Here is an 11,361-nt window from a genome sequence, read left to right as displayed (position 1 = left end):
TGAACAGCAGAACTGGTGTCTTACAATTAGGTAAATGAAATTAAAAATATATATAAGAAAACAGGAGTAGAGGTACACACCTGCCTTCTTTCAGTAGCAGAAAAGTTTCTGGTCATTGCTAAGTCATAATGGTGGAGTGAGGTTGGGGAAAGGATGAAAAGGAAAGGTAAAAACAAAATTTGCTGCTAGATTTTTTGTCAGATCTTCCCTGACAAGGACGATGAGGTCACTTCCTACTGAGTCAATACACTACTTGCAGTGAGTCATTGTGGAGATGCTGACTAAGCTGAAAGAGATTTGCTAATGACTGGATGATCAGCAAAAGTATAATTAATATCAGCAGAGACCAGTATGTGTTTTTCAAATGATCAGATTCATTCTAACATGCAAGTGCAATAACTACTGAGATTGCTGAGAGATTTTCAAACTTTTTTTTGAAGTACAGGAAGATAATTTTTTGCTTACTCAGCAGCATATCCTCAAAACTCATCAAATATCCTATCTGAACTCTGCTGGGATTGGTTAGGCCCGAGAAAAGGTAAAATTTTAATAGAATTTTACTTGCTGCTACAGCACTGAACAATTAAGATAGGCTTCAAATTTTCAATTACGATACAGTCCTAGCATTAATGACTTTTAACGTTGTTGTAGACAAACATACTGAAAAAGAGAGAAGATTGCTATACCTTTTGTAGGTATAGCAATAACCTATTTCTGTTAACAGACTTCACACTGCCCTTCCTTTCATTTGTACATGGGGTACATGGTCCCTGATAAGAAAAACATGTTTTGGGCAGTGTTTTCAATCTGTATTAACTGCTTTTCTGATAAGAAAAGTTCAGGCCGTGTCGATTTGCTGCTTTTGCTGTTGTTCACAGGTGATCCTTCCCTGCCTCCCCCCCAAAAAAGAAATGAGAAATTCACAGTAAAAACAAAATTCACTTTCTGTCCCTGGTACTCACCTTTGAAAGAAAATTACTGCTTGTAAAATACAGGCCTAAAGATCTTATCTTGGGGCAACCATGTATTTGGGTTTCTTTGTATATTCCCGCCTCCTCTGTATCCAGGATGAATTGGAAGATATTGTAATGGATAATTACTATGATTACTGGATGCTTGCCAGCCCATTCAGGAATTACCGTGCCCTGCATTGAATGGGTTGCTGAAGCCTGAAAAATATAGGCGCTGCTCTGTGTCAGCTGCACAGCGGTGTGCAGTCAGGCTGCCCTCTCCCGGCAGATCAGGCTTCTTCGTGTGCATAAAGTACATCTGCCCAAAACTGCCAGTACCTTTCCGCTTGGCTGCCTTTGCAGCATGAAGCTGATGTACAGAGACATTGTGGAAATGCCCAGGGTACTTGGATGTATGGCTGTTCAGTCAGAGCTACTTGGAAGTCTCATTGAGCTGCTAAACATCCAGAAATTCTGGACAAATGTAAAATACATTCATCCCAGACAACACCTGCAGGCTGAAAAAGAAGATGGTTTCTCCAAGCAAACTGCAGCTCTGAATTAGATACAAGGCCTTTTGCTGTGTATGAAGTGAATTTGCAGTCGAGACGGCTCAAAACTCTCATACTGTGCACATACGGTATGCTTGTGTAGCACACAGCCAAGACAAATGCTTTACAGAGGTATTGAGCTAATTCTCCATATGATACCAGTTCATGTACATATGTGTGTCTGTCTGGGAAGCTCTAGAAAAAAATGTGGCAGCCTTTGCCTGCCAGTGTTTACGTGAGCAAGTTGTGCAGACAATTAGCAGGCTTTTATCAGCACCGGGCATGTCAAGGCATTGCCATTAACCACCTTGCTGGTTGCATGTTCTGAGTGCCAGAGCAAAAGGTGTAGTCGGCAGCTGTGCAACCTTGCAAAGGGAGATTTAACAGAGAAACAAGGTAAGAAGGAAAAATGACCAAGAGAGAAGGGACAAGAGACAAGAAGCCATGTAGGCGTTGTTTAGGATGTAAATGCAGATGATGAATGCAGTTATGTCACTTAGTAATAGTGATCATTATGCGGCTGGCTTATTTCCTCATATGCACACAACCCTCAAACTCCCCACAGGATGCCCAATTAGAGATGGTAACTCTTTCCATTAAGAGTAAGCAATCAAGGCACATTTCTGAGCTGGTAACTATAAATTACGCCATTTCTGAAATGTTTTAAATTGTTGTAATTCCAGGTGGTTACTTTATTGGCAACTGTGAACACTCTTCGGGCTGATCGAACCCTTTGACACTACCCCGTGCAAACCTCCATGGCTCCAGCTGGTGCCACGCACTACACGTACACACAGAGTTTACTCTGGATAAGCTGCGGTGAAGTCCTCCCCAGGCTGACAGGATGACTTGGTGAGGGCTGCTGGCGGCAGCTCTGAAGCAACAACCACTTGGAAGAAAAGCAGTTCAGCCATGTTGCTAGCCCAACGACAATCCGACCTCTGCATGTTTCCAGTATTTTCATGATAGAGGGGTCCACTACATCACTACCTGGAAGGGAAAATGTTTTTAAGTTTTCTGACCCAGGAAACACTATTGTAAAATGAACAGCTGGCTGATGAGCCCGAGGTCACCCACGCAAAACACCTTCAGTGGGTGCACTTCCATTCAGACTGGCTGCACAGGCCAGAGCCCGCGCCGCTGCTCACCAGGGGTGAGCGGGACGAGCGCCAGCCATCCGGGCCGGTGTGCTGGCATGGCCGTCCTCACCGGGACTCGTTGGCCAACTTGGCCTTCACTTTCAGCGTGAAGGGGAGTCTCCAGCAGCTTGTGGAGGACCCTGTTTGATAGAAATCGCACTGAAGGTTTGGGTGGGCTCAACCTCAAGCTGCCCAAGCCCCCACCCGTGCAACAGCCGCTGTTTTCCAGGCTGCGCTGAAGGGCAGCTCTTGGGGTCAGGCCCGAGCCTCTCCCCACACCCTGTGTCAAGGCAGGGGAGCTGAGCGGGAAAAATAGAAGAATAAAAACTCACACATTTTATTTTTTTTTTCAACGTTTACTATAAGGAGGATGAAACCCGTTGGCCAGGTGGTGAGGGGGCAGCACCTCCCCCGCCGACGCAGGCTGTGCCAGGAAGGGCGAGCGGAGCGCAACGGCAGGGACGCCCGTGGCCCGTCCCCCCACCGGCCCCCGCGAGGCGCTCTGCGGCCAGGCGGTGCCTGCGCGGCGGCTCCCTGCAGGGGGCGCTGTGCGAGTCGGCCCGCCGGCGGCGCCGCTCTCTTGGCCGGGGCGGGCGGTGGCGCGTCGGCAGGGGGCGGGTCGTATGGCGGCGCTGCTTTGCCTGGGCCGCGCTGCACGCCTGCTGCTGGCTGCCGCTGCCACGGCCCGAGCCTCAGTCCTAGCTCCAGTCCCGCGGCCGCCTCCGCGCCTCGCTTCATTCTCCTCTTCCTCCTCCTCTTCTTCCCGTCTCTCTCCGCCGCTGCTCGCCATGCAGGCCTTTCAGTACCCCGAGGTGTACCGCGACGAGACCGCCGTGAGTACGGCCCTCGCCGGGGCAGTCCGCCGGCGGTGTGGCGGCCGCCGGGCCCGGCCGCGGGGGCAGCCTCTCTCGCCAGCCCCCTCGGTGCTGCGAGGGGCCGGCTCGGGTGGGGTTGAGTCCTTTCTCGCCTTTCAAGGCTTTGTTCGGCTTCGGCGGTTACAAGTCCAGCGTGCTCCGTTTAAAGGGTCTCGGGTTGCCAACATCTGTGGGCTGTGGTGGCTGCTGGGGGCACGTTCAAAGCGGGGTTTGTGGCCGTTGTGCCGGTGCCTGCGGGCACGTCCCGCGTCTGCGGGGCCGAGGCCGCCGCCCCGGGCGGGCTGCTAAGCGGGAGCCGGGGGTGGCCGGGGGAGCGGATGCCGCGCCGAGTCGGGAGCGCGAGTCCCGCGGCTGTAGTGCCGCTGCGTGCTCCGGGACCATCCAGGCCTCCACCTGGGCTGGGGCGGCGCGCAGAGGAACACGTAGGCTGGTTTTACATGATGGCACATCTGTAAAATATCCCATCGCCTTGTGTTCCGGCCGTGACTTGATACGCAAGGATTCCATTGTAAGCTTGGCTAAGGATGGGTTCAGTTTTCTTCTTCCGCAAAGGACTGTGCTTTAGGCGCCAGCCCAGGAATTATTTACAGAACTAGCATCACTTTTAAACCAAAATGTTTGCCGACATGAGCCAACACTGGAAAAAACTGAAGTATTTACTTTCATAGTTGAGTGAAAGGCTGAACTATACAACTCGTAACAGCAGGTATCTAGTCTTATTTTGTATGCTGGAAGAAGGAAACATAAATTCAGCCACGTGGGTTACTCTTTTGTGAGTTTTTTTGGTTTTGTTTTTGGTTTAAGATTTATATATGTACTTTACTCACATGTTTGTGAGCAGCAATAGTAGGAAGGGCTAAACCAGAGACAGTTGTGTAACCAGGACTACATTTTGGGTGCATCCAATAATTGGGTTTTGTGAATTGACTTGAGCACCTGGATTTGGAGGAGGTTTGGCATTGTTTGGTTTTTTGGGGGTTTTGTGTGTTGCTTGGTTTTTTTAAATTACTTTACTAACGTACCATGTGGAAGGAATTTATGTTTATGTTCTGCATTTCTCTGGTGCTCTGTTTTTTCTGAGGACAGCTATGCTGCCTTGGTGCCATCACCAAAGAATGGTAATATTAGCAACTCACCTGGCAGCAAGGTGCTGCTTTTCATTTCCTTTGCTTCTTAGCGCTGTATGCTTTTGTAAAATTACAAATACCCTTCATCTTGATGACTACCATTCCTCGATGAATAGAGTTTGCTTGCGTGCATGTCTTTTTTTTAAAGTATTGTCTTTTATAAATTCAGGTGTTGGATTACCATGGGTGTAAAATAAGCGACCCATACTGCTGGCTTGAAGATCCCGATAGCGAACAGACAAAGGTAACCTGTCTTTGTATGGGAATGGCTGTTTTGACATGGTTCTCTCTTATAAAACTAGGTGCATGGGTGCTCTCTTTTTTTTTTTAATACTTCTTGAAAACTTACGTAGTGAATGTAGGTGTAGTTCACATGCACCGACAGCAATGCCCTTATTTTGTACCTTTGTGTTAATGTGGGAAAGACTGGAATGCTTGGTATAACCTAGATCACAAAATTTGGAAAACTAAGGCCCTGTTTATCTTGAGCCCTTTTTCTTAGACAATTTGAATGGTAAGGAGGTGTTGTCACACTGAAAAGAAATGCTATGATTTTAGAGTGCTTTGTCCACTGTCCTAAGTACATCCAAAATTGCCATAATAAAATAGTTAAGGAAGGGTAGAAAGAAAACTCCTTTGGCTTGTTTTCTTTGTACAGTGACAAAGTATGTGGATACTTTCTTTTTTTTTGACCCCATTTTAAAAAAAAAGAAGTTTTCCTCCTGAAGTTAGGCTTTTTTAATTGCTTGTATTACAGGTGACAGATGTTGCAGTGTTTTCAGCCTGCAGTCTGGTATAGCTAGACTGTGCTCCTGGAACTGGTCTTTTGTTGAGAGAGAGAATCCTGGGAAAAAAATAAAGTATGACTGTAAGCCAGTTCCTCTGATATTCATGGCATAAGGAGTTGCAGGGGTGATAGCCAGAAAGTTGTCGGTGGCAGTGTGGAGGGGGTTTCTTCTGTAATGGCTGATATCTTTGTGGTAACTGTAGTTCCAGATCTAAAACACTGGCATCTAGCTAGTATGCATGATTGTGTCAGAAAGATGGTGGAGGGCAAGATCTCCATTTAAAAATACCCTGCAGGGTGGCTTTCTCTTTGTGAGATTTCTTCTAAGTTCTCTCATGTATGTGCTTACATAGTACATCTTGATGAGCTAGAGGATAGTTGAATAGAACTTACTGTAACTGTCAAGAGCAAGATAAAACATGTGCAGTTGGGATCCCATTCCCTACTTATAAATCTGTCAGTGTATATAAGGGCTCATGTGGATGAAAAAGGTTCATTTGGGATCAGGTTTTAGTGAGAAACTCTGCCATGGATGTTAACATTGAAAATTAGGTATTTAGTAAGTTTGGAGTATTTTGATTTTTTTTTTTTATTCTGGCATCCTTAAGAAACAGTACACGTAGGATAGTTTCATGCCAAATTCAGAGGGATATATGTGTGGGGAGGTATGGTTATGTCTTTCTATTATAGAGGCCTTACAAATACCTATTAAAGTGGTTTTCGGGATCCTATGGAAGAGTTGATACTGAGAAAATGCCAAGACCTGACTTTTTGTGTCCCTGTGTTCAATACTCTTGCCACATACCATGAACAGGTTGGTTGAGACCAGTTGGAAGAGGGTGAATCTCATTCTTCAGAGGTGGTAGTTTATATATAGGAGGCAAAATAAGGAATGGGGGACATGCATAAAAATGCAGAAGCCCAGACACAAGATGTGATATTGGTGGAATGAAAATACTGTTAAATCTTAGTTGCCTACACTTTAAAAAACACACGCCTTGGCAGAATTTTGCAGTACAGTAGTAGTATGATGCAAAGGGTGGAGAGAGTTCCTGTGTGTATAAGTATGTGAGTATGTCATCTTTTCCTGAAGTTCCAGGACTTACTGAACAAAGGCAATTAAAGTATTTTGCTGTTCTACCTCCTTCACAGAGCAGGTCAGAAAAAAGTAATCTTGAAGTGCTGATCTCCTTTTATCTGCTTTATCACTCACTTCTTTGTGCTACACAGCAGAGGTTGCTGATGGCTACTCTTGATACCTTTTCTTCATAGTTTTATCTCCAAGTTCTTGAGATAGTTTGCAGGACTCCTGCAGAATAGCCATTCTGCACTTACCAGATCAAAGAATAACCAGACACTGGTGCAGAGGCAATTGAATAACTGTGCAGGCTTCAGAGAGAATTTGGAGCGTGCTTTGTAGACTTTTCAAGCCTTCGAGTCACTGACCTCGAGACCTGTGTCCTTCCTAATCTTCTTCCAAGTTGCTCGCTCTCATTATGAACTCCTTAATGTCCCAAACCTCCATTTGTTTTGGGGAAAAGTAAAAATATCCTGTGTACACCTCTAACAATAAGCTGCCTTTCATTTTCTGTATATTAAGTACGGAACTGGAAGAAGAATTCCTTGGGTGTCCACGCTCATCTGTAGCGAAAGAGCCCCTATTCGGTTCCTGTTTACAACATGCTTGCTTGGTTTGAGTGTGTGTAACAGTGAAAATTCTGATTTATGCCAAGAGTGAAGACTGAACGTCATTCATTTATTAAGTTAGGAACTTTTTCTCATATGCAAGCAGTCAGAATTGTTTGGTGTGTGCTGTCAAGTAGATACTCAAATATGTTGGAAATCTACTTTTTTAGACTTAGTAGAAATGGTCAGAAATGGTGTGACCATAGAAAATAAATGGGTCGGCCTCACTTTATTGCTGTATTGATGTGAGCCGGTGAAACATGAAGTTTACTATTTCTTGAAGCATGGAGAAAGAAGCACAGGCAAGTGAGATTGCCTTTAACTCTGGAATTTTCATCTGGAATTTTGATTGTAGTTTCACCTGATGTCTGCTGTAGGTTTAACAGGACTGGGACTGAAAGTAATTATCCACAACAGCTATGAATATAAAGAATCATACACATTTTTCCAGTGGCTAGCCCAGATGATCATGTGGGCCCTTACAGTTAGCAGCCTACAAACAAGTGAACATAGAAGGATGGGATTTTTTTTTAATTGGTTTAATCGGGTATTTTTGCAGTGAGAGTGCAGATGGTACTGTACCTGATCCACTGTAGTATGCAGATTTCCATTAAGTCAGGTGGTTCTGTGGTTTCTTTCTGCCCTCACTCGTCCTCCTTGCACTGACCTGAATGTTTCTGTCCCTCCCTTGCATGGGTGTAGCCATCACAAGATGATGTTCTTGAGGGTAAGCCTTTGATGGATTAGTTTTCTCTTGGCACACATGCTTAATCTAGGTCACCCCAAGGCCACATGGTAGTTGGATCTAAGATGGTTCAAGAATGGGATCTCTCCTTTTCTAGCAGCCCACAGCCTACTTTTAATTAGGTGAAAGTCAAATAGGTCTAGAAACTTTTTCGCCAGGTGGCCAAGATTCCATATGCAGTGTGTATCTACTATAAAAAGAGGTTATTGAAATCTGCAAGTGGCTAAGCAGGACTGCTTTCCTCTCAGATGTACAGTCTTAGAGCTGATTAAGCCAATTGTCAAGCCACATCCTCAGTCTTCTGTGGAGAAGACGTTGTTCAAGAAGTACACACCTCCATATTCATGATCCATGTGCTTTACTGTATCACTTTTTTCCCTGTGTGTGCTTGGTTGGAGTAGTTGTGTGCAGCTATAAGTAAACAAAACTCCCTTCTCCAGATAAGTAAATAAAAACTGAGCCCTTGGTGAGATGAGGAAGTTCCTACCTCACTTTGGAGAGAGGAAGTGCAGAAGCTGGGTTCATGCTTTGCTACTGTTTGGCCATTTGACCTTTAAGACAAACTGAGGAAGCACCCTCAGCATAGTTGAAATGTTGTGCTACACTGCTAAAACACTTCTGGTGATGACGTAGGCCTGCAAAACCACACTTGGGTGATGTCTTGGGTTTGGCTCAGTTGGACTTTTCAACTTACTGGTTTGTTTTTACACTTGGTGGGAAATAAGCTCATTTTTAGAATACAGCAAAGTCTTTTGCTACTCTGTGTGTGTCAGTCATATACAGTATCTTAACTCACTGACAGTGGAGGCAGTAGTGTGTAGCTTGTTTCAGACATGCGGGATGGGAGCAGGGATCATGTAGCATACATAGTTGAGTTGTGGTATTATGAACAGGTGTATGTTTGGATTAAGACTAGAATTGAAACTCAAAACTACAATTGAATGGATTTGTAGTTATAATTGACCAGTGTTTCATTCACATGGTTTGATAAATTTCCAATTGCACTTTGAATTTTTCTTTGCTGAATACTAAAGTAAATGCTAACAGGCAAGCCACCAGAAGTCTGCTTAGTTTTATTTTGTAATACTTGAAAAAAAGGTATGTGCCCTCTTGTAGGAGTTGTACAGAATTACCTTTTACTGAGATGATGTATCTGAAAGTTTTGGGGGTAACTGTTAAACAAACTGTAAATGCTTCACATATTAGTAACAAAGACCAGTAATGTTAAAACAATTTCTATCTTAAGACTTCTCCTTGGCAAGTATACTGTGAGTGGAAGAAACTATATTGTCAAGAGAATAGTTTAGTGGCATGTAGAAAGCTGATAGGTTGTAACAAAGCATGGTTAAAAATTTGTATGGCATGTCTTTTTTAGATGAAATTTAGTTACACTTTTTTTAAAAATAGTGACTGGCCTGCTCAAGTAGAACATCTCTACTTCTAGTACAACACTTCAGAAATTATTTTGCTTTTCAAATTACCTTATTTTCCGAGACACTCATAAGCATATGCCTTACTTGGACCCTTATTCTGTCCTTTCTTCATTCTGTCCTTTCTTCTGCTAGCAAATTATGTCCTGGTTCAAGGCTTGTGATAGATTGTCAGATACAGATTTCTACAGGTAAAATATTAATCTTTCTCTGTAGGCTCACGAAGAGTTACTGTTAGCCCTATAGCCTGGATGGCATCTGTTTAGCTCAGTGTGGTGGATGGGGTTGTTACTGTGAAAGTTTCTGCTGACATCTGTTCCTGTACTTGACCTAGAGCAGTATTCCAATTATGTATTGCTTTTTGAACATGAGTGCCACCTCATGCTCAAAAGTGTACGAACAGAGAGTTTCCAGACTGGACTGGATTCTCCTCTGTGTAACTCTTTCAAAAACCTGTAATACTCACCTCCTGTTTTAGATAGTTATGGCATTCCCTTTTACAAATAGTCTTGGAATCTTTGGTGCATACTAAGTGGAAATGGGAAAAACATATTAAGTTCCTGCAAAAGCAAAACTACTAGTGATTTGTTTGTGAGTGCAATAGTATGTAAGCATGCTCTTGTGCAACAAATGCTTGTAAAGAGAAGTTTGTGTCTCCTCTTTGAATACCAGTAATGAAAGTAGATGTGGGAAGATGTGACTGTGCAGTTAAAAGTGAGTAACACAGTTCCAGTATACCCTTGCAGCAATGTTCCTATTTTGGTCACATTATTGATAGATTAATTGAAAGATGTGTGCCAGTTTCTGTCCACTAAATGCAACTGAAAAGTGTTTTTGCTTATCCAGTACAATGGATGGTTTTATACATGTTTTTAGAAGACCTCTTTTCTCTGAAAATGTCACAACACTTTGAGTAGTTAGTTTATTTGTGTTGCATGCACTGTCTAGATTTTTGTGTATGTGGTCTTTGAAATTCATGTCTTGCCATTTAGAGAAAACAACTTCAGATACACATAATTCTTGGGTAGATTTGATTAAGTTCTTTCATCATCTGATGTGGGGCAGAACAGTTACAGAGGTACAGTGTGGAGGCTGCATACCCACTGGGATGCGCTGTGCTGCCGTGTGGGGTATTAAAGCTGTCTGTGCCAGTAGGAATCTTAAAGGGAGAATTTGGTCTTTCCTTGGCAATGCATTCACCTCTTTCCGTCTTTCTGAGGGGATTATTTCCTGACTCGATCCTCGCTGATGCAGAGTCTAATTTTGAGTAAAGGTCCAGAAGTCATCATTGTTAGCCTTCTGTATCTGTTCCTTTTCAGTGCTGTAGTGCTTGTTTTTTGTTTCATCCTTGAGTGGTGACTTGTGTGTAACCATCCCACATGTTCTTAAACTAACATGTTTCAGCACTTAGCCAAGTGCTCTTAGGGCGTTACTAATTCTGCATTCTCATGTTTAAAGCGTAGCCATTTCTGTATGCTTTGTTAGGCATGAACAAATACTTTTCAAGTGGAAACTGACCATAATTAATGTGCTTTCTCCTTTACCTTTTGGCCTGACAAGTCTCTAAGAACGCAGCCTGGCATGCAATGCAGCCCTTGGCTATGTACTGCTGTGGCAGCGAGGCAAGTAGGAGGGAGAGCGTCTCTCTGCTTGCCCCATGTGCTCACTTGGTGAGGCTATGTGAAACGTCTGTAAAATGCTGCTGAAAGAGTTTTATGTTCTATTCTTTCTTCTTTTTCACTTGAAGAATTAATAAATGAGTAAACATTGATAGCAGTTGGTAGATATGTGATAGGTGCCCTGTTTGTATAGCCGCTGGCTTTTCTGAAGAACTGTGAAACGTAGGTTGTGGAATATAGATTGTAGCCCTGCTGCTCCTGTGGGTCATGCCCTGCGGTGAAGTGTAGCTCAGATATTATCATGCGTTGATCTGCTTGCTGTGCAACAGATTCAGGACAGGTAGAAACAATAGCCTCTTTCCAAGCAACTAGGAAAGACATTTGTGTAAGCAAGAGATGAGTGGATGGGGTTTCAAGCTGGAGTTGAGGGTTGGGGCCCAAGAGTGATACTG

The 11,361-nt window shown here is 43.8% G+C and overlaps 1 protein-coding gene across 1 annotated transcript in view; it reads left to right on the top strand.

The window, feature by feature from the left end:
- Positions 1-2,894: 2,894 nt before the first annotated feature.
- Positions 2,895-11,361, top strand: part of PREP (prolyl endopeptidase) — a gene marked incomplete at its 3' end in the record, with an annotated part of 111,990 nt that continues 103,523 nt past the window's right edge. Inside the window, exons 1-2 of the mRNA XM_081998392.1 lie at positions 2,895-3,473; positions 4,812-4,886. Coding sequence (XP_081854518.1) covers positions 3,264-3,473; positions 4,812-4,886 — 285 coding nt within the window. The 5' untranslated portion in view covers positions 2,895-3,263. The remainder of the gene's footprint in view (positions 3,474-4,811; positions 4,887-11,361) is intronic.

The sequence above is a fragment of the Phaethon aethereus genome (assembly GCF_964289735.1).
Source record: "Phaethon aethereus genome assembly, chromosome: 3".
Classification (NCBI taxonomy): Eukaryota; Metazoa; Chordata; class Aves; order Phaethontiformes; family Phaethontidae; genus Phaethon; species Phaethon aethereus.
This window is presented reverse-complemented; position numbering and strand designations above follow the sequence as displayed.